This window comes from Natator depressus, chromosome 10 (genome assembly GCF_965152275.1).
Source record: "Natator depressus isolate rNatDep1 chromosome 10, rNatDep2.hap1, whole genome shotgun sequence".
NCBI lineage: Eukaryota > Metazoa > Chordata > Testudines > Cheloniidae > Natator > Natator depressus.
This window is the reverse complement of record NC_134243.1, coordinates 74,697,922-74,720,378: the sequence shown is the minus strand read 5'-3', so window position 1 is coordinate 74,720,378 and position 22,457 is coordinate 74,697,922. Positions and strand designations below refer to the sequence as shown.

Below are 22,457 nucleotides of genomic sequence, written 5' to 3'. Positions count from 1 at the left end.
GGTTAGCTATTAGGAAAATCTCTACTATAAGGGTAGTTAAGCTATGGAATGAGTTTCCAAGGGAGGTTGTGGAATCCCCATCATTGAAGGTTTTTAAGAAGTGGTTGGACTGGTTTACTTGGTCCTGCCTCAGCGGGGGGCTGGACTTGATGACTTCTTGATGTCCCTTCAAGTCCTACCATTCTATGATGTCAACTGGTTTATGAGGCATTTTTGCCCCAAGCGAGTGGGACACATACACCACCCTCTTAAAAAATAAAACTTTCTTTGGAAGGCAAAATCCCTGAAGTCTCCTCATTTTTCTTTTCTCTGTTTATTTTTTCTCAAAGGTCCAAACATTTGGAGAAAGGATTGTCCTCTTTGTTCTCAACTACATTATTTTTGGAATGTTAGAAAGGAGTTCAGCTAATGATACATTCTTTGTATCTCATTCCGCCCAGGAGTCTGCCAAAATATTCTGGAGGAAAGGAGATGCTGTTGCCTTTTACACAGTCAAAATGAAAGGTAAGGTAATGTCAGAGAAACATTCCCATCAGTTCCATGTTGCCAAAAATGTAGTTTCCCCCGCCGCTTAACGTAAATAATCCTATGCTCCCATTTAAATTTTTAGATAGAAGTCACCTGCATACCATTGTAGAGAATGAATCGGAGAAACTAACCCTCATAGAATTTGGAAGCCATTCATATTACTTCCATTAAAACACAATGGGTCCAAATTCTATTCTAGGTTACACTGTGTGATCTGGACTGTTTGGAAAGGTGCACCTATTCAAATTCCAGCAGTGTCCAATTCATCCTCCTTCCTGGCTTTCCTGCTTTGGCAGACCACACCCAAACCCTATCTGGTGAGAACCTCTGGTTTCTAGCTTTGGCTGCCAAACCCCTTTGTATCAAGGTCATCTCTGCAGCAGCAGCCTTTCGTAGTTCCTGTAATCTCCCGAGCTTTCCCTTTCACTAAAGCCACCTTCTGCCTTTTATGGGGAATTACTGGATCCAATCCAGGTGTGCCTATTTAATAATCAGGGTTGGCTAACCCGAGGCCCTCCAAGTCCTTAAGGGGCTTCACCCTGCTACAGTACTGAGATAGGCTGCTGCATGTCAGAGCCTCCCTGAGGAGATGGAGACCCGAAGTAGGGAGGTCAGAATAAGGTAGCCAGTTCTGGTGTTCATATTCTAAAAAGGAAGTTGAAAACAGAATCAGAGAAATGTAAGGCTGGAAGGGACTTCAAGAAGTCATCAAGTCCAGCCCCATGCTCTGAGGCAGGGCCAAGTAAACCTAGACTATGCCTGACAGGTGTTTGTCTAACCTGTTCTTAACCTGCAATGATGGGGATTCCACAACCTCTCTTGGAAGTCTATTTCAGAGCTTAACTACGCTGATAGAACATTTTCCCCGATATTTAACCTAAATCTCCCTTGCTCCCTTGTGGTGGATGAGGAAAAGAACCACAAAAATGATTCAAGGTCAGCAAAAAATGCCATACAGTGAGAAACTTAAAATCTCCATCTGTTTAGTTTAACAAAAAGAAGATCAAGATGGGACTTGATCACAGGGTAGAAGTACCTTCACAAGGAGAAAATACCTGGGTACTAATGGTTAAAGGGCTCTTTAATCTAGGAGAGAGAGAGATAACAAAAACCAGTGGCTGGAAGTTAAAGCTAAACAAATTAATATTAGGCACAGATTTTAAACCACTGGAACAAAGTACCAAGGGAAGTGGTGGATTCTGTATTTCTGAATGTCTTCAGATCAAGACTGGGTGCCTCTCTGGAGGATAGTCTTTAGTCAAACACAAGTTATTAGGCTCAGTTACTGGGTGAAATTCAATTGTCTCTGGTAGACAGGATGTCAGACTAGATCAGACAGTCCTTTGTGGGCTGAAAAAAATCTATGAATTGTTAAGTCTGGTATAAGTCCAGAGCCATTGCATTGATTTCAAGATAGCTACACTGTGGATATTTGTACCAGGATAAGCCACAACAGTGACTAAATTGGTGCCAGAAAAGAACAGTGTGGAGAATGTCTCACTGGAATGACACCACATTTACAGTAGAATGTGTCTCTGGGTCAGTTACTGGCCCCAAGTTAAAGTGCACCAACACTAAAATTCCTAAAGACTATTTCAGGAGATTTTTGGGTTTTGGTGCTCAAATGAAGTTGCAAAATAGATACAGAGAGATTGGTGACGGAACCTCTTTCTGGACGTGAATTCGGTTGCTTCAAGGCCATCAATCAGCACGGTCCCAAAAGCAGGAGGTGAAGGCTGTGGAGGTGGCGGAATCAGGCTTGCTGTGGATTCCAGACAATAGATTAAAGTTGCCGTCCCCTGGTAGCCCTTCTAAGGGATGAAGCACTAGGAGAAGTTCTGCCCTCTGCAGTGGTGAACTCCTCCCCACACTCTGAGGTGTAGTTGGCTCTTCTGTATGCTATCAGTGGTGAATCACATCTCAGGCAATGATTAAGGAATCCTGGATATGTCTATAAATACACTGTGTTGAGCTGTTTTATAATTTGCAAACACTTCAGTTACAACTGTACGTTTCCCTTTTAAGTCCATAAATATTTTGGAGCAAAGCTTTTGGAGGGAGACATTTGGTTTGTAATGATTCATGCTTTAGTAAAATAAGTTTTCACAGTAGTCTGCTGTGGGTGGAATATCAGACAACCTGAATCTGTTTCTGGGTAACTGGGAGTCACATTTTGGTTCACATTAAATACAAATGCTTAAAGTCCAGACTTGTCAGCATCTGGATCTTGTTGCCAGTATTTTCCTCTTTGGGCAGCAGCATTTGTTTGTTTTTGGTCCGTGTCATAATTACTACAGTCGTTTTCCAAGGTCTTTTGGGGAAGCTTGAAACTGTGATTGTTCACTTCCCTCTTTGCTTATCATGTAAAACTCACTTGCTGTGTGCATTGTGAAATCTCACTCTCTGAGGTTCTGTAATTGTATCATACTAAACATGCTCCTATTGATCTGATACTCTGTCTCTTACGATAAACCACCTACAAAGGGATTCTGGATTTATTAGGCCCAAACAAGCCCAGCTAGTTCTTCACGCTTCTTTGGAAGAGATATTCCTCAAAAAATTTGAATTCCTTTTTAATACTATTTACATGGTGCTAGTTTCTTCTGTTGCTGCCCTGAGTATTGTACGTTATATATCAAGTATTCTCTGTGTAGGAAATTCCATATTGCCAGATCTCCTTCCATAGCTCCTGGCCCCATGAAGAATTGGCAATTTGTTTCACAGCCCTGCCAGGTGATCCCAACTGCATTTCCTCTCTCTACAACAACTTGGCCCTTATCCACTGCTCTTTGCCCTCCACTAAGTAATTTAGACTCTCCTGCTCATTCTGTTCTCATCTCTCTGTGTCTCTCATCTGTGAACCTTCCATTAGCTAGACTATGACAAGATCAGAAACCATGGTTCAGCGGAGCTAAATAAGGCAGAACTACATTTGTAGGGAATGGACAGTTAAAAGCACATGTCTGGTGGCTGGATATATGGATGGGAGGAGTCTCTTCCTGTCTTTGCTGCAGACTTACAGCATATCTTTGACCAAGTCAGATTTTCACATGGAAGTCACTGACTCAAGTTTAGCTCAGGCTGGCGATATCTGAAAGTCGTTCCCATCCACCAACTCCTAGGTGGCCTGAGTTTGGTGATAGTCCTGTTCTTAATAGATACACATGCACATCATAGCTTGCACTTATTGGGATCTCTTTTGATAGTCTCAGGAGAAAGGGAAGGGGGACTGAACACCTATGTTGCTCCTAGAGACAGTTCCTTCAGGTCAGATTTGAGACATATTGGCAAGGCAATGTGAGGAAATGTCTACTGATACTGACCATGCTGCACCTGTTGAATGGATAAACACAAGACTTCATTTTCCAAGACCTTGAACCTATCATCTTTTATGAGCCTTAGACTTGTTATATTCACAACTGCACAGCTCACCAACCTAACCTCTACGGTATGTGCCTATTTCTGTTTAGTGGGAGGCACGTGGCATTTATCACTGGGTACTCTGGCGATTGACGGGACATGACATAAGGCACTAACATGTTGATGAGACACTTTGTTGCGTGCCAATGTAACCCACACACCTTCTTGGTGTGGTGTTGTGTCCCATCTAGTGGCACTGAGACCACTTAGAGAGAGTTAAATGAGTCTGCTGTACAGCCTTAGTTAACAGGGAGTTGGCTTTTAGCTCTTGCGGTAGAGGTTCATGCACTAAGCTCCAGAGGTCCACGGTTGAATCCTGCCTGCCGACGACCAGGGTCTGTCAGCGTTACACCAGGACAAACGCCTTCAATTTGATCTATGTCCGTGACTTCCAAACTCTGCTCTCCATACTGGCAGTTAAGGAGTTCAAACCCTACTTAAAAAAAATAGAAAAGAACATTGTTTCCTGTCCTCTAAATTCTGAAACTGCCTTGCTTTAGTCTACACACCCTATTTTGCAGATGGCAACCATAACAGTTAGAATATTTTGCAGGAGACGAAACAAAGATCTTCCCATGGAGCCACTTTGGTGTGGAGAACCAAAGTGGCTTGTTTCTTTGTCATTTTTCTTTCAGGATTTTCATGGTATGCTCTACATTTGTTAAAAACCTGTTTTTTTATGGATCAATGACTATAATACTTGACGCATATAATTCCATGAAATGTTTTCAGTTTGCTTAGATTTGGTAATATTTGAAGCTGGATCTTACTGCCTTCACTTGAGTGCAAAATAATTGGGAGAGTGTTAAAGATTCATGAGGAGGCAGTATGTCCTAGTGGACAGAACACTAGACTAGGAATCAGGAGAACTGGGTTCTGTTCCTGGCTCTGCCGCTGGCATGCTCTGTGACTTTGGGCAAGTCACGTCACTGCTCTGTGCCTCGGTTTCCCCACATGTAAAATGGGAATAATGCTACTGACTTCATTTGTAAAGTGTTTTCCCATCTACTAATGAAAGAGCTATATAATATTTTATTATTATATAATGCAAAGAACAGTTGATGCAGAAAGCCACAATATGCTATTAAACAAAAGTGTCTTAGTCTTTGGGTTAACTACAAGTAGAGAAGTTCCTTTAGCTTTTGTTGTTTAATATTTGTATTGTGGTAATCTCTCTGAGGGACAATATCAGGGTTGAAGGGCCTGAAACTGATCCCACAATACTCGAAGAAGCTGTAGATTTTGTGAAGAAAAGTTCGTCAGCTCCGCAGAACGAACATTGCCAGAGTCTAATGCCTCTGGTGTGCTGCCAGCCCACAATAAGGCGAGGGTGTGCTCAGGTTCTTGGCTCACATAGGTGCATCATACTTTTCTTAGTCTTAAGTATCTTTCTCTTCCTCTGGGACCTCCATGGTATGAGACTTGAGGAGGGCAGCTTTAGCAATTCAGCCATCAAACCAATAGTAAAAAAACATATACTGGGGCTGAGAGAGAGAGAGCTGTGAGACACGGAGTTGAACCAGCAGTATTTCCCGCTGGCTCCCCACAGAACTCCAGCAAGAACTCTGTGAATCACATTTTGGGAACCACTGACGATTGATAAAATTGGAGATGTAGGTACTGTCTCAGCCCTTGTTTTCTCATTAGCTAAATTGACCTAATGGCAACTTAATGGGCTGTTATGAGGACTGATTAGTAAATATTTGTAAAAATGGTAAAAGCACTTAGTAGTAATTTTACTGAAGTGCTTCAAAAGGGATGCTAGGCTTTATTTAATATAAATCAGACACCAGAAGTGTTTGCCCACATGGTGGGATGAAGTCCATTTCAGCCTTTTTCACACGAACCTCTGTAGACTTGGTCTTTTAGATATTTCCCCCTTGAATTAGATATAGGGATACTATGTATGTGTTTTCCATTGATCACATACATTTTCTGTCCATAAAATGAGATCAGAACAAAAAGTTAACCTGCCTAACACCTAGCAAAAAATTTGGTTTTGGATAATTGTTCCCCTTCCCCACTCTTTTCTAGCAATAATATTTTTAATGTGCATATTTGAACCAGTTTGAAGGTTCTAGCTTTAATAAAATAAAATAAAAAATAAAATGAACACATACTAGCCAAGACATGTGTTCATTTAATTTTATTGAAGCCAGAATCTTTGCTCCCCTTTTCACATCACACATCGGGTTGACATTGGGTTCTGTTCAGCAGAAATAGTCCCCACCCTTTACATAAGCATTGATCCTGCAGAAGGCCTGTGTGAACTTGAGTGTGCAAAGCCAACTTGTTCAGCAGGGATGCAGTCAGTATGCACAACCTTGTTTTCTTTGGGCCCCTTAGATGTGGGGACAGGGTTGGGTTTTTCTTGGTTTGTGGATGTTTGGGAATGCTAATGGCTGTCTGCTTTCCTGCCCTGGTAATTGCTGTTTACCATTATGCTGGCTCATAAGTTGGTCATTTGGCACTCATGACCTAACCAAACAGATCAAAGGCTTTGAAAGGGCAGACTGCATAAATACTTCCATCTCCCCTGCCAATGCCCTAATTTCCTTTGTCTCTTCCCTCACCCCAAAACTCAGTCTTTTTATATGGCTGAGCAATGAAAAAAGGGTCCAAGCCAACAGTGCACAGGAACCTCAACTCAAGCCCACCAATAGCTTATTAGGACCCTGCTCCACTATTAGAAAGGACCCTGGAGGCAAAATTCACTTCACCCCAAAGTCTGTGGGTGGTGGCTTCTTCTCATGTGTTTGCTCAGGGGTAAAAGGAGAGAGTGTCTTCATGATTAGTCTGTTTATGATAACCTTACACTTTACAAATGTCTGTCTTCCTTAAGCACAAAATTAAGAGCGCAGAAATTGATCAGCCAGCTCCTGTCCATTAGGACGGCTACACATCAGTCTCTCAATCTGATTTCAGGGATTTGTAAGAGACAAATAACGTGAGATGCCAAAAATCTCTCCGAGGGACAATATCAGGGTTGAAGGGCCTGAAACTAAGCCTACAATACTCAAAGAAGCTGTAGATTTTGTGATGAAAAGTTCGTCAGCTCCCCAGAACGAACACTGTCAGAGTCTAACGCCTCTGGTGGGCTGCCAACCCACAATAAGGCGAGGGTGTGCTCAGGTTCTTGGCTCACATAGGTGCATCATACTTTTCTTAATTCTGCCCATCTGCTCTATTCTTTTGAGTAGGAAAGGGGAACTGCAACCACCTAAAACTGCTGCCATTGTAGTGCTTCAGAGACCAGGATTCTAGAATGTTTGAATGCTTGGACTGCCCTAGTCATGGAGGAGAAAAAATACATGCTGCAATACATCGATGCACATGTAGGGACTTCATGTTTGCCAGTTAAACCACGCATGTGCAGGATTAGGCCAAGAACTTAGGACTTTCTGTTCCAAAATCACAGATGTCTCCCAGCTAAAGGAGGGGTTTTCTTTGCAGTTATTATTATGGTAGTGCTTAAGGACCAACCAAGAGTGGGCCCCACTGTGCTAGGCACTGTACAGACACAGAATATTAGACAGTCTCTGCCCTGAAGGGTTTACAATCTAGAGACAGGACAGAGACAAGCTGGGGGAAGAGGCAGAACACACAAGTAGCAAATGTCATATTAGTGCCACGATTTTTTGGGAGTGGATTTAAGAGGGGATGAGTTCTTAAAAGAAAAGTGAAAGGAGAGGGTGAAGGGAAGAGGAAGAGGGGTGAGGGGGTCTGGGCAGAGGAGAAGAGCTTATTGAGGGGCAGATTTGGAGTGAAGCAGAGAGGAAAAGACTGGGAGGGAGGGGAAAGGTTGGACCAAACAGGTGATCATCACAGGACAGAGAAAGTCAAGTTAAAACTATAGAAAGTTCTCTGAATGTTGGAAGGCCCCTGCTTTGGCTGCTTCTGCAGCAGCACCTGCTGGCTGGAGTGTCTGGGTAGCTCCTCTGCAGCTTCTCCCTACACCACATGTTGGGGATAGTCACCATCCGAGTCCTCATTTCCCGGTGTGTTTGTGTGTCTCCCCTGCAAGTTCTGGCTCCAGGGGGCTGCTGGTGAGGGGGTGGCCCCAGTGGGACCCCATTTTACCCCCTCTCTGCTGCTGCTGCTTCTACTGGCTGGCAGTTAGTAATATATATATATATTTTGCAGGGCAGAGCTGACATAATCACATATACTTGAGTAAGTCTGACATTCTGGCCAATAGATGCATGTACATTACATTGGGTATGCTCACCATTAAAAACAAAAGTCTCAGCTATGGAAGCATTAAAGTCACTTTGTCATGCTGAAACTGCCAGTGTTCAGAGTGCTATCTGAGATGTATATTTTTGGGCTTGACTTGATTATAGACCATGGCTGGATTATTTATGGCTGGTTGTGGTGGTACAGGGAGGAGGGTTGTTTATACAACCTATTGTGGTCATTTTGATTTAATGTACAACTGCATGTGAATAACTGCATTAATTTCTGGGCACTTTATTCCCAGGAAAATTTTGATTAACTTAATGGAACAAACTGAATGAATTTCAGAGAACAGCAACAAAAATGATTAGGGAGATGGAGGGATTGGCCTAGGAAGAAAGGATAACTACCAGGGAAGTGTTACAAATATTTGTAAACACCAAAATAAACTGTCTGTATTCACAAAAAGAAAAGGAGTACTTGTGGCACCTTAGAGACTAACCAATTTATTTGAGCATAAGCTTTCGTGAGCTACAGCTCACTTCATCGGATGCATACTGTGGAAAGTGTAGAAGATCTTTTTATATACACACAAAGCATGAAAAAATACCTCCTCCCACCCCACTCTCCTGCTGGTAATAGCTTATCTAAAGTGATCACTCTCCTTACAATGTGTATGATAATCAAGTTGGGCCATTTCCAGCACAAATCCAGGTTTTCTCACCCCCCTCCCCCCCCACCCCCCGCACACACACACACAAACTCACTCTCCTGCTGGTAATAGCTTATCTAAAGTGACCACTCTCCTTACAATGTGTATGATAATCAAGGTGGGCCATTTCCAGCACAAATCCAGGGTTTAACAAGAATGTCTGGGGGGGGGGGGGTAGGAAAAAACAAGGGGAAATAGGTTACCTTGCATAATGACTTAGCCACTTCCAGTCTCTATTCAAGCCTAAGTTAATTGTATCCAATTTGCAAATGAATTCCAATTCAACAGTTTCTCGCTGGAGTCTGGATTTGAAGTTTTTTTGTTGTAAGATAGCGACCTTCATGTCTGTAATTGCGTGACCAGAGAGATTGAAGTGTTCTCCGACTGGTTTATGAATGTTATAATTCGTGACATCTGATTTGTGTCCATTTATTCTTTTACGTAGAGACTGTCCAGTTTGACCAATGTACATGGCGGAGGGGCATTGCTGGCACATGATGGCATATATCACATTGGTGGATGTGCAGGTGAACGAGCCTCTGATAGTGTGGCTGATGTTATTAGGCCCTGTGATGGTGTCCCCTGAATAGATATGTGGGCACAGTTGGCAAGGGGCTTTGTTGCAAGGATAGGTTCCTGGGTTAGTGGTTCTGTTGTGTGTATGTGGTTGCTGGTGAGTATTTGCTTCAGGTTGGGGGGCTGTCTGTAGGGAAGGACTGGCTTGTCTCCCAAGGTTTGTGAGAGTGTTGGGTCATCCTTCAGGATAGGTTGTAGATCCTTAATAATGCGTTGGAGGGGTTTTAGTTGGGGGCTGAAGGTGACGGCTGGTGGCGTTCTGTTATTTTCTTTGTTAGGCCTGTCCTGTAGTAGGTGACTTCTGGGAACTCTTCTGGCTCTATCAATCTGTTTCTTCACTTCCGCAGGTGGGTATTGTAGTTGTAAGAATGCTTGATAGAGATCTTGTAGGTGTTTGTCTCTGTCTGAGGGGTTGGAGCAAATGCGGTTGTATTGAAGAGCTTGGCTGTAGACGATGGATCAGGTGGTGTGGTCAGGGTGAAAGCTGGAGGCATGTAGGTAGGAATAGCGGTCAGTAGGTTTCCGGTATAGGGTGATGTTTATGTGACCATCGTTTATTGAGCACTGTAGTGTCCAGGAAGTGGATCTCTTGTGTCGACTGGACCAGGCTGAGGTTGATGGTGGGATGGAAATTGTTGAAATCATGGTGGAATTCCTCAAGGGCTTCTTTTCCATGGGTCCAGATGATGAAGATGTCATCAGTATAGCGCAAGTAGAGTAGGGGCGTTAGGGGACGAGAGCTGAGGAAGCGTTGTTCTAAGTCAGCCATAAAAATGTTGGCATACTGTGGGGCCATGCGGGTACCCATAGCAGTGCCGCTGATCTGAAGGTATACATTGTCCCCAAATGTGAAATAGTTATGGGTAAGGACAAAGTCACAAAGTTCAGCCACCAGGTTAGCCGTGACATTATCGGGGATAGTGTTCTTGACGGCTTGTAGTCCATCTTTGTGTGGAATGTTGGTGTAGAGGGCTTCTACATCCATAGTGGCCAGGATGGTGTTATCAGGAAGATCACCGATGGATTGTAGTTTCCTCAGGAAGTCAGTGGTGTCTCGAAGGTAGCTGGGAGGGCTGGTAGCGTAGGGCCTGAGGAGGGAGTCTACATAGCTAGACAATCCTGCTGTCAGGGTGCCAATGCCTGAGATGATGGGGTGCCCAAGGTTTCCAGGTTTATGGATCTTGGGTAGTAGATAGAATATCCCAGGTCGGGGTTCCAGGGGTGTCTCTGTGCGGATTTGATCTTGTGCTTTTTCAGGGAGTTTCTTGAGCAAATGCTGTAGTTTCTTTTGGTAACTCTCAGTGGAATCAGAGGGTAATGGCTTGTAGAAAGTGGTGTTGGAGAGCTGCCGAGCAGCCTCTTGTTCATATTCTGACCTATTCATGATGACAACAGCACCTCCTTTGTCAGCCTTTTTGATTATGATGTCAGAGTTGTTTCTGAGGCTGTGGATGGCATTGTGTTCCACACTGCTGAGGTTATGGGGCAAGTGATGCTGCTTTTCCACAATTTCAGCCCGTGCAGGAGAGTGGATTTGTGTGTGTGTGAGTGGGGGGTGAGAAAACCTGGATTTGTGCTGGAAATGGCCCAACTTGATTATCATACACATTGTAAGGAGAGTGATCACTTTAGATAAGCTATTACCAGCAGGAGAGTGGGGTGGGAGGAGGTATTTTTTCATGCTTTGTGTGTATATAAAAAGATCTTCTACACTTTCCACAGTATGCATCCGATGAAGTGAGCTGTAGCTCACGAAAGCTTATGCTCAAATAAATTGGTTAGTCTCTAAGGTGCCACAAGTACTCCTTTTCTTTTTGCGAATACAGACTAACACGGCTGTTACTCTGAAACCTGTCTGTATTCAATAAAGCACTTGGGAAGTCAAGCACTTTCTAAGTCTCATTGATTTTATTGTGATTTAAGCACATGCATATGTGTCTTGCTGAATTTGGAGTCCAAGGTAGGAGAGGAATTAAAGTCAGACCTGACTTTTGTTGGCGTTAGTGGCAAAACTCCAGTTGAAATCAACAGGAGCAGAAGCAGGCCCTTATTTAAGATAACAAGCAGGAGGTGGCTAGAAGAAAATGGTCACACTGAAAGAAGGGAAGCTTAATTTGAATATCAGGAAAAGCCTCCTGACAATTAGTTCTATTATGCTGTGAAAGAGACTCCCAAGAGAAGTGGCAGAAGATTCATGACTTGAGCCGTTTAAAACGAAGTTGGATGTTACACTGGTAAATGTGTAGTAGGGAACAAACTAACTATGAGAGGCACTAGATTAACCGGGAAAGCTGGCAAGAAAATGTTTTTCCCCCTCTCATGCAAAATTTAAATGAAAATGTTTTGTTTTCATCGAAATTTTCAACAAAATATTTTGACTTTTCATCAAAAACTAAAAACTTTTCAGTTTTCTGACAAAAAAAGAAAAAAATAGAAAAGAAGATGCTGTCATGAAAATGTTGGGGGCGGGGCAGAGCAGAGGAGAAAGTTTTGATCGAAAATTGTCAAGCAGACCTACTAAAAGGCCTCTAATTTGTATGATTCTATGGATTTTCAGTTGTATTTAATCTGTATGAGTCCAGGCACTACAGCAGTGGGCATTTCATAAATGATTAAATACAAATCAATCAGGAGGAAACATTTGTAGTGCTTTTATTCTATAAAGTCGCTAGATAACAGATTGATCTCAACATAAGTTATTTCATGATTGAATGCTTATGTTTTCTTATTCTTTTGGGTTCGATTTCTTATGGCATTTTGAACTTCTGTGCATAATATACAAAGAACTACTCATGTAATTCTTGCAGAGTGAGGCCCTTAGTTAATTGATATGAACATTGTAATTTTGGACTCTGCATGTCTGTACTCAACCATAACTCCTCTTGACGGCAGAGGGCGTTTAGCCTGGGTGATGACTGCAGAGTAAAGGTTTGAAGTGCTGGGGCAAGCTCTAATACTTTCTGACCGTTTTAGTGAGAAGTGGTTTGGTCCAGTGGGCAGGGCGCTAGGCTTGAGTCACTGTTTTAGCCTCAGCAGCGCACAGGCCCTTAGTTAGTATCCGTCTCCATCTTTGTACTGGGGTTTGGCTTTGTTGGCAAGGAAACATAAACCTGAGTCTAAAATTTCTCCCTGAACTTGGCATTCCCTAGGGTTCTATCCGACACCTCCTCGGTCTGAGTTCAAACTTTTTTCTCTGTAGAATGCCACACCCACTTCCCTTCTATGTAAAATAAAGTTAATGCGCCCCTCCTGCCACAATTATTACTGTTTATTGGCTTGGAGAGTGGTTTATCTTTTCATTTATTGGTTATAAGAGTGAGCTATTTTACTGTGTACTCCCAGGAAGCCTGTGTGATGTTAACTCCTGTCAATGCTACCTGCTCCCAGTTCTGGATACTGTATTTGTCCGGAGAAAATACAGAAGGTGCGGGCTAGGGATGAAAATTCTGCATGATTTCTGTCAATCTTTTGGGACCGAAGATGCCTTGGGGATCAGCTTCCCTATTTCTGCTGACATGTACCAAGGTAAAACACTTGATGTGGAAACATTAGGTAAAAGGTCATGTATAATTTATGCATTTCACAAAAATATTGGAAGCGGCTTCTTGGCTGCAGGAGAGTTCAATGCATTGGAGTGAACACAAAAATAATGTCCTTGGCATGCAATCTTTCTAGAGACACATGTAGCTTCCTGTGGGGAGGAAATCCTGTGTTCTTATAAGATATTGAGTGAGAGAATGGTAGTTTGGTATTTACACTCTTATATAATTATCTCCAAGAAATGGAGTAATGGCTTTGGAATCAAAGAATGAATGATCAACTTGCTGTTTGACAGGAAAGAAAAAAAAGAAATTGTGTGGATGTCCATATGCACACACCATACACATGCCACATCTGTGATCCTTATACTTTTGTGATAAATTGCATTTTGCAAATTGCACACCTGACCCGTGCCCCCTAATCCAACTTGTCAGAACTACTTCTTTCATTCCAAATCTCTGAGCGGCTTTTGAACAGTCACAATATATTTTTAAAATTAGTTATAATTTTCACTCCGTGGCTGTACAGTTGGATTCGTGGTAATGCAAGCAATCCTGGAGTTTCAGGTGGAAGCTTAAATAAAATAGTCCTAACAATAAAATGATTTTTAAAATCTCTAAAACATGTATAAAATACTTCTTTGTTAAATATGTGGCTTAAATCAAATACCTGATGATGTGGTGTGACATGGGGGTCTTACTGCAACTTGTTTGGGATATCTGTGTTAGCCACTCATGGCTTTACAGTCATCCCTAATTAATACCAATAAAACCTTTATTCCCCCTATTCTCTCTCTGTCCCTCAACACACATAGCTGTACACTGTTCTGTTTATCTTAAATGTATACACCGTGCACAGCTAATGCATAGTCATGTATATTATACATTCACATCTCTCCCTTTTCCCACAACTCTATCGAAGATACTGTGTCCTCTTAATACAGGAAGAAGTAATACAGATGAAATTATTTTCCTCCATCAAACAAAAACAGTTTCCCTGATGGCATGCATTGTATGGTTTATACATGCTGCATTTTGAGATTTGTTTATAAACACTAGTGGTACATCCTAAGAGTTAGCTTTTCATCTCTGGTAGGTTTGGGGCTCAGGTTCAGGGCCAGGACTCTGTCTTTGCTTGTGTTTGTAGAGTGCCTAGCACAATCGATCCCTGATCCTGACTGGGATCTCTGGATCTCACTGTAAACATAAATATTAAATGCCAAGGGTGAAATACTGGCCTTATTGAAGTAAGTATAAATTCTTCTGCATTAGACTGAGGCAACCCAGTGCCCTCTAAATATCCTTCCACTAAATGTGAGCAGTTCTCACTAGCATTTCTTATATAATATTTCCACTCTCTGCTGTACAAGTCTAAAAAGGAGCAATAAAGCCATGAACTGAATATTTTGCTGTCACTGTACTTATCACTCCCAGAGTTTCTTGCTGAAGAAATCTATTTAGCTTTTATCCTGAAGTAAAATTAATGACAATGATCTACTCATTATGAGGCAGATGTTTACTTACAAGAATGACGGGATTTAAAAAAAAATGAAAACTACCAAATCCAGTTAAACATTAAAGATAAGTGAGCTTTCCAAACTCTCTCCATGGTATGATGAACTACTTAGGATGCAGGGACAGAATGTATCATGGAGTGATCAGGGATTATCATCTTAAAACTTGAGTCAGGAGACATGAGCAGGACCTCATGGAAAGGTGGTTGACAGAGGTTTAAAAATCCCTGTTTAATTTACAGAACAGTTCAGAAATGCAACACTTCATCACTCCTAAAGGGATACACTAATAGCATAAATCCTGTTGGCAGTTTCCTCACTTTGGCTCTGCAACTAGCAATGAGGAAAACCTCCAAAGGAGACAGGTTTGGGTTTGATATGAATAAACAGCCCTAAATTTGAATGCTTATCCAAATTATATGACTGTTCTTTGTCTACAGAATACGTCTGGAATACTAATAGGACCAAGGTTTCTCATGAAAGTTATACCTTTACCTCAGCTACATCTGTTGTCTCTGTCAGCTCCTCCTGTTTCAGGCTTTCCTCGCTCACCCCAATAAGTAAAAGCCCCTGAATGCTCACCAAGAAGTAGTCTCACGTTAGAGAGAGGGGACAGGGCTATCATTAATTTCTTCCCAAGACTGTCCTGCTAATTAATGCTCACTATGATTCAGCAAGCCACACTTGGTGTACATACTTTGTTTATTGTTTGTATACCTCCAGTTCTGTGCTGAATACTTTAGCGATATGGTCCCTGCTCAAAAGAGCCTGTGGTCTTGACCCCAATATGCAACATATGACAAGTGAGGTTCAAGCACTAATTTTGGTTGCATGAGTTATTGTTTTCAATGGTCTCATTTGATAACAATTCACTGCAGAGAGGGATAAGATTTATTAAGGCTCTGTAAAGCAATGCATTTCAAAAAGGGACTTTAAAGGAGAAAAGGGAGATATTGCGTGCCTGTTAATAAACACCTGTCGTCTGCCTCTTAAAGTACTCTCTTTCTGTAAGGCAGAAATGAGCAAAACTCTTTATTTATCCTCAGTGAGAAGATTATGAATGTGATAACATGGATTTCCATTATAAACCCCCATGCAGTGACCACTTAGCCAATGTTTTAAAAAGGCTCCTGCCATATCTGTGCACTATAGGGTAAGAAAGGAGCAGAGTGGGAGACTTAATTCAGCCTGCATCTATTTTTTTTGTTAGCTCAGGGCAGATTCTGAATATTATCCCGTTGTTGGTTAAGAAACTTCAGTAGCCTTGAACAGATGTTCAACATACAGGGTTCCTCCAGCCAGGTATATGTACTCAGACTCCATGCCATGGCTGTGCGAGAGGCTTAGCAGAGAGAGAGAGAGAATGAAGGGTGGAAAGAGAGAGAAAACACCCAAAAACCACACCTCTAAGAAAAAATAGGTCTCTGAGAGAACATCCTGAGGGCTCACGCTTGGTGCCACCAGCTGACTCTTAACTCACTAATGCTTCCCCGTCTCTCTTTCCCCCCTCCACGCCCCGCACTTGGTTTTCCTGTTCAGTTTGCCAGAAATTCTTGCAGACCCATCCAGAGGAGCAGGATCGACTGTGGGAGGTGGAAGCACCAGGGGACTGGAGCCAGCGTGTTAGTATCTGGTTAAAGATTCAGCTGGAAACTGCCCTTTCAGAAAGTGAGTTACAAACTGTACGGACTTCTCCTTGTGCCTTGTCATGTTCAGTTATTTAAACTTCACAGTTAAAAGCTACGCTTCCTTAATGATGACAAAATGCTGCTTCCTCTCATTGGCAGCACATGGAGAAAGTGCTAAGCATGCCGTTCAGCACGTTGTCTTTTTATCTGACTCAGAAGCGACAGGTACCTCTCAGCTATCGGGGTGGGTGGTATGTGTGCCAAAAGTCTATGGTTAGATCCCAAAGCAGGTATCTCAGCTCTAGTATGTTAAAAAAAAAAAAAAAAAAAAAAAAAGCACAGGAGCATTGAAAGGCAACTAGAAAAATTTCTAGAGCAGTGGGGATGAGAGTTACTGAATTCACTGTTCAGAGGCAATTTTCGTGCCATTCTATGACATAAACTTGAAGGTTCCGCCTTCCTTTGTGTTCAGTTGAAGGGGAAAAAATCTGTGTTCCTTATTGTACAGCACAGTACTTGGTAATCCTCAAGAGAGGGCCAAAATATCTAGTAAACAGGGCCAGGATTAGAGATTCTGAAGTAATGAAATCAACTTACAGAGACTCCGAGGGCTACTGACAAAATGCAGCCCTGGTGTAAGAGGATGGAACTCTCATTGCCGTGCATTATACCAGGGCAACAATTAGCCCAGTGAGGTTAGCACCATATATGGTCCATAGAGATGGGTTTATTTGTTTGTATAATAAGAAAAGGATTTAGGGGAGATACTTGTATTTGTGGAGGCTGTAGACAAAGAGTATAAAACATATATGTGTCCCTCTTCTATAACCTCTGAGCTGTAATGTGCTATATCTCCATAGTGGAAAATGACAGAAATAAGTTAGCTTGGCAACAAATAGTAAAATATGCTTTTTAAAAAGATTCTCAGCTTATGGCTTATAGCTCGTCAGCGATCTCTTTCCTAGAGGGTGAATGTGCTGAGTTGGCTTTAACTTGACCATCTTCAGTGGAACTTCCAACTACCATAGAAATGGAATGTTTAAAACAACAAGGTTTTTCTAATATATGTATTAGATGTACATATATATTTATATTATATATAAAACGTATGAGAGAGAGTGTGTGTGTGTGTATAGCATGTGTGTGTATCTCCCAGTGCATGGTAGATTACATGTACAGGAGTTAATGTAAAGGGGAGCATGGGACAGATAGTACCTACTACAAAGAGAGGGACAACTTCCCCAACTTTCACTGAGTTGGAAGAAGTGCTGATCCCACAGCACTCCCCCTCTTGGCTCGTGAGGTAGCAGCAAAAGAATTTTATGGGGCATCATACTTTCTGCTAGTAGTAGGATAAGCAGCAGCTCCTCCCAGCTCAGGTGCACCTCATCCATCTCCTCTACAGGAAGATCTCTCCCCCTACCCCCACCCCATGGTTCCCCAGACTCCGTCCCTGCTAAGGGAGACTAGAATTGGAGTCTAAGTTACTATGCTTTTGCAGGAGAACAGGGAGGCGAATGATACATCATAGAATGGAGCTCTTGAGGTGTGCCTTTACCCAACTCTGCACCCAGATGTTTGCTTGGCTCTATAGGCTTATTTGAGGACATGAATGTCTTTCGGATCTAATTCTTCTGTGTCCTCTTCCCCCTTGCTGCATCCCGCCAGCACGAGGCAGTGTGGTTCAGCATCACCAAATAATGTTGGTACATATGACAACAGCCACCAAGATTAGTGAGCTCCCCATCCTGTTCTGGGCATCTTGAACAATGCTTCTGCCCCCGTTCCACAGTACTAGGCACTGTAGAAGAAAGCTATTTAATAGCTGTAACTGTGCAGCTCTTCTGCTGCATACTATGTAGTTTTTCAGAGTCAGGAATAAATTCTTGTCATATAATGTTGTAGGGCTTTTACAGAAATATGTGTTCCAGAAAGGTTCAAACAAACCTGAGATCAGAATTTTAATTTTGCAAGGATATAGAGCGGCATCTAGTGGCAGCACGGATGAACCAGAAATGGTTCGTAGATTTGGGTATGCACACATTTGTAGATATGTGTTAGAAGGGAAACCTAGATGGATATGTTCTTTTCAACATGTTTGTTGAATTTTTATCAGTGTATAGCGATAAAAAGAAAGTTCCTTGGTGCATCATACATGGAACTGGAAATTTTCACTTAATTGTTGTTGAAAAATCAGCCAAGGTTAATTTATATCAAATAGTTCCAGTAACAGAGAAGCAGCAGCATTTGCCTACAGAGGCTGGCTGAAATGTGAAAATAATTTAAGATGAATATGCAGCGAGGCTTCTACTTGCTGAACCAATCAGGCACTGAAATGAGCAGTTCTAGAGTAACTGAGTGAAAGTATGTAAGGTCTACAAAAATAAAGTGAATGTGAAAAGATAAGGTGGGGGAGGTACTGTCTTTTATTGGTCCAGGTCCTAAAGAGGAGCTCTGGATAAGCTCCAAAGCTTGTCTCTGTCACCAACAGAAGTGATTCCAATAAAAGATAGAACCTCCCCCATCTTGTCTCTCTAATATCCTGGGACCAATCTGGCTACAGCGGCACTGCAAGCAGGGCCGATGCAACCACTAAGCGAACTAGGCGGTCGCCTAGGGCGCCAAGTGGTTGGGGGCAGCCAAAAGCGCGCTCTGGGGAGGCAGTGGAGCGGAGGTGAGCTGGGGCGGGGGGCGCAGGGAGGGTCGCCTGCAGCAAGTAACCGGGGAGGGGGGAGAGCGGTGTACAGGAGAACTGCACCCCGCCCCAGCTCACTTCTGCTGCGCCTCCTCCCTTGAGCACGCTGCCCCACTCTGCTTCTCTCCCTCCCAGGCTTGCGCGCCAAACAGCTGATTGGTGCCGCAAGCCTGGGAGGCGGGAGAAGCGGCGGTGTGCTCGGGGAGGAGGCAGAGCAGAGGTGAGCTGGGGCGGGGAGCTGCCGCATGCGGCTCCCCGGGCCGAGGGAGGGGGTAGTGGGGAGCTGCCGCACAGCTCCCCAGGCCAAGGGAGGGGGTGGCGGGGAGTTGCCGCACGGCTCCCCGGGCCGAGGGGAGGGAGCGAGAGAGGGGGTGGCGGGGAGCTGCCACAGGGGGGGCACCTCAAGGTGAGGGTGGGCGGGGAGCTGCTGCAGGGCTAGGGGGGGCACAAGGTGGAAGTTTCGCCTAGGGCGCGAAACATCCTTGCACCGGCCCTGACTGCAAGTGAAAAGACAAGCAGATTCCGTGGGAAATAACTGCTTTCCAGGCTTTATGGGAATCATGAAAAGTACCTTTTATTGTCTAACAGGCAACTTACAGACCAGTGAACTCTCTGAGAAATGGATTCCATTTAGCGGAACAAACTTTCAACCTAAGGCTAGAAAGGTTTTCAATGACATTTTAGTGCAGACATTCACGTGCCGATGGAGGAACGTCCTGAGATTTTTAACGCTATCTGGGAATAGGATAGGGACAGCTTAAGGGCAGTGTTAATAATTTATTTTTCTGGTCTCTCTGCACTCATTTTACCCCAATTAATAGTCAGAAAATCAGAGTCAGTCAGAGCTAATTTGTTGGGCACTGGAAATATTAGATGCTGTGCTTCAGTCTCAACCATTACAATTCTTCTAAAATAATCAGAAAGGATGGAAGTTTACAATCACCCCAAAATTAGCCTGACATGCTGCTGTTGCACATCAAGACCCTTTATGTCAAGATAGTGGAGGCTCAGAAATGGCAAGTATAATTAAAAACTTTTTCAGATGTAATTTATACCTGGCAAGAAGTGCGGGTGTGAAAACTGAGGGCTAACTGTTCAAATTGCATCTACAGCACTAACAGATGCATCTGTTTGCAGGTAGATGATGTGATATTTACAAGCAGAAAATTTTGTGTGTGAAAATGCCAGGTGTGGGTTTTCTGCACATTCAGATAGATGGACCTGCAAATATTTCAGGTGCAAGTGGCTATCAGAAAATGGGGTTCTTCTGACCAAACCTATGCATTTGTCTTTTGTGGCATTGCCACCTATTGCACAAGGTTTTTTTTTTTTTTTGTTACTGGGCTGCGTGGTTAATTGTCAGAATTGGAGGAGCGGGACTGAAATTGTACGAGGACAGCATCTTGTAGGTATTTTTTTGATAAAACTGTTGCTATGGAAGTTGTGCCAACATTCTTTCCTTGTGATCTTGCCCTCAGAAAACACAGTTAGTCAGTCTGCTTCAGAGGAGGAAGGAGGCTGTCATGTAGAGGGAGCTCAGGATGATGAACCCATATGCTTAGATGCAGGCCTGATGAATGAGGTACGTGATTAGTTTATCATTTTATGATCCTCTTTTTCATAAACATTTTCCCCCTACTTAGTGAGTTAGGGAGCCTAAATAGGAGAGAGTGACACAAATAACCATGGATGATCTTCTATCACTGGGCCATTGATTTATATGGCTAATCTGTAATTGCTCTGGGGGCTAGGTGATGAAATGACCATCATATGTGAAAGTTTTTACTTTGCTCCTCACTGAGGTATAGGAACTATAACAGAGTTGGAATGCTACAGCAGCAGGTCTGTACTGGCTTTCTCAACTGACCTGCATACATAGTAGGTAGAGTGGTTGCATAGTACTTTGCAATTAGAACGCCCTCTTTTTAATTGCTTACATTGGGCATCTGCCCCCACACACTTCATTGCAGGATCGTGGCCTAAAATGATCTTGGCAATTTGAATGGACCAATTCTCCATAAACACAATAAAATATACTCAAGGAAACAAATCAAAATAATGAAGCTCATCAAATAATAAATAAGGAGGGGGCAGAAACAAAACAGAGTAAAATTAAGAACCATGGTTATTGTGTTTACTTCTCCCCTTTAGGTTGCCACCCAACGATTACTTGAACTAAATCAGTTTGTTGTTTTCTTAATACAGACAGTTCTGAGTACTTGTGCAGAGCATCAGGAATCTATTATATACAAACAAAATGGGTATGTTTTGGGGTCCCTTTTGTTTCTAAGGGCATCTCGGATTAGGGTCACATCATAGTTTTTACACGGTATATATGTACCTTTCATAACACCAGGATGATCTTGTGTCTTGGTTCTAATTTCAGGGAGGCGAATGCATTCCTGATATTAGGAAAGTGGCACAAGAAGCCAGAGACGACAAAGGTAACACAGCAGGAGAAGCAAGGACATTACACCTGCAAATTCCCAAGGAGGAGGACTTTAGTCAAGGTACAGCTGATACGTGGCAATGTAAGGGATCTAGGAAAAGAGCAAGGACTATGGGCCTGCTGGAAGACAAGACTGCTAAGCATCTCCGAATGATGCCTTAATTCCCTCACTCAAGGAGCAAGATCCACTGTGCAGTCATAAAAGGCTAAAATAATAGACTAAAATAGTCATAATCTCTAACCACACTGAGATTTCTCCAGATTAGTTACAAGGGTTTTGCAAGGCAAATATTCAGAATCTTTTAAAAAAAATAAAAATAAACTATTGTTCTTTTAATTGTTCTTTTCTTTTGTTTCCTTCCAAGAAATTAAATAGTAGTCGAGCCTAGTTATTTCCCCGCTTTGGAAAGATTTTAATGGATCGTGTAAGATGTCCAGAAAGGACGAATTAGGTGATTTGTAGGTACTGATGTAAGAAGATATTTCTATGGAAACAACTTCCTGTATTATGCCAAGGGAGATACCGCAACACAGGTTGGTATCAGAATGATGGCTCTGTAACCTTCCTTTCAAAAAGAACAGTTGAGCTGGAAATTCTTTCTGCTGGAAAAGCTCAGCTGAAAGATCTTCCTTAAGCTACGAAGTGGACGGGGGAGGGGGGACAAAAAAACCCCATGGTCTACATTAATGCAGAAGTTTGGTACAGACAGGCAGTAAATTGCCTTTAAGTTGAGACATTGAGATCACATTGTGTATATAATTTAAGGCACAGTTGCAGGAACTTTGTGTGGATTGCTTATCTCACGTATTGTATTTCATGTGGACCAGTTCCTAATGCTTTACAATAAAAGAAAATATATTGATAATGTGTCTCGCCAGCTGGCACAAGTTACAGTGTGGTTAAAAAAAACCCCCTCACCTTTCAGTCTCTCCCTCGCAAGGTAAAGTCAGTGTGGTGCTGTTCTAGCTTGACTTACTGATGTATCAGGAACGCTTTATTTATAATGCACAAATCAATGCAAGGCAGTGCTTCATTCTACCCTTACAACCAGCCTCCACTGCAGCACCAAATGGATGCACCAGGTTCCATGTCACCACAGTGGATGTTGCATTAAAGGTTGGACACTTAAAGGTTTTCAACAGTTGTCATGGATCTAATCTCCTCTGAGGGTAAAATTTACCCCAATGCAAAGAGGCCTGCTCATGGCTCTCTGTGCTTC

At 42.7% G+C, this 22,457-nt stretch overlaps 1 protein-coding gene across 1 annotated transcript in view; it reads left to right on the top strand.

Annotated features, from left to right (window-relative positions):
- LOC141995368 (protein FAM169B-like) overlaps positions 1 to 22,104 on the top strand; it is a 51,936-nt gene extending 29,832 nt beyond the window's left edge. Inside the window, exons 5-9 of the mRNA XM_074966522.1 lie at positions 330 to 504; positions 12,755 to 12,937; positions 16,005 to 16,133; positions 20,267 to 20,370; positions 21,175 to 22,104. Of these exons, the coding sequence (XP_074822623.1) occupies positions 330 to 504; positions 12,755 to 12,937; positions 16,005 to 16,133; positions 20,267 to 20,370; positions 21,175 to 21,399 (816 nt within the window). The 3' untranslated portion in view covers positions 21,400 to 22,104. The remainder of the gene's footprint in view (positions 1 to 329; positions 505 to 12,754; positions 12,938 to 16,004; positions 16,134 to 20,266; positions 20,371 to 21,174) is intronic.
- The last annotated feature ends 353 nt before the right edge of the window (positions 22,105 to 22,457 follow it).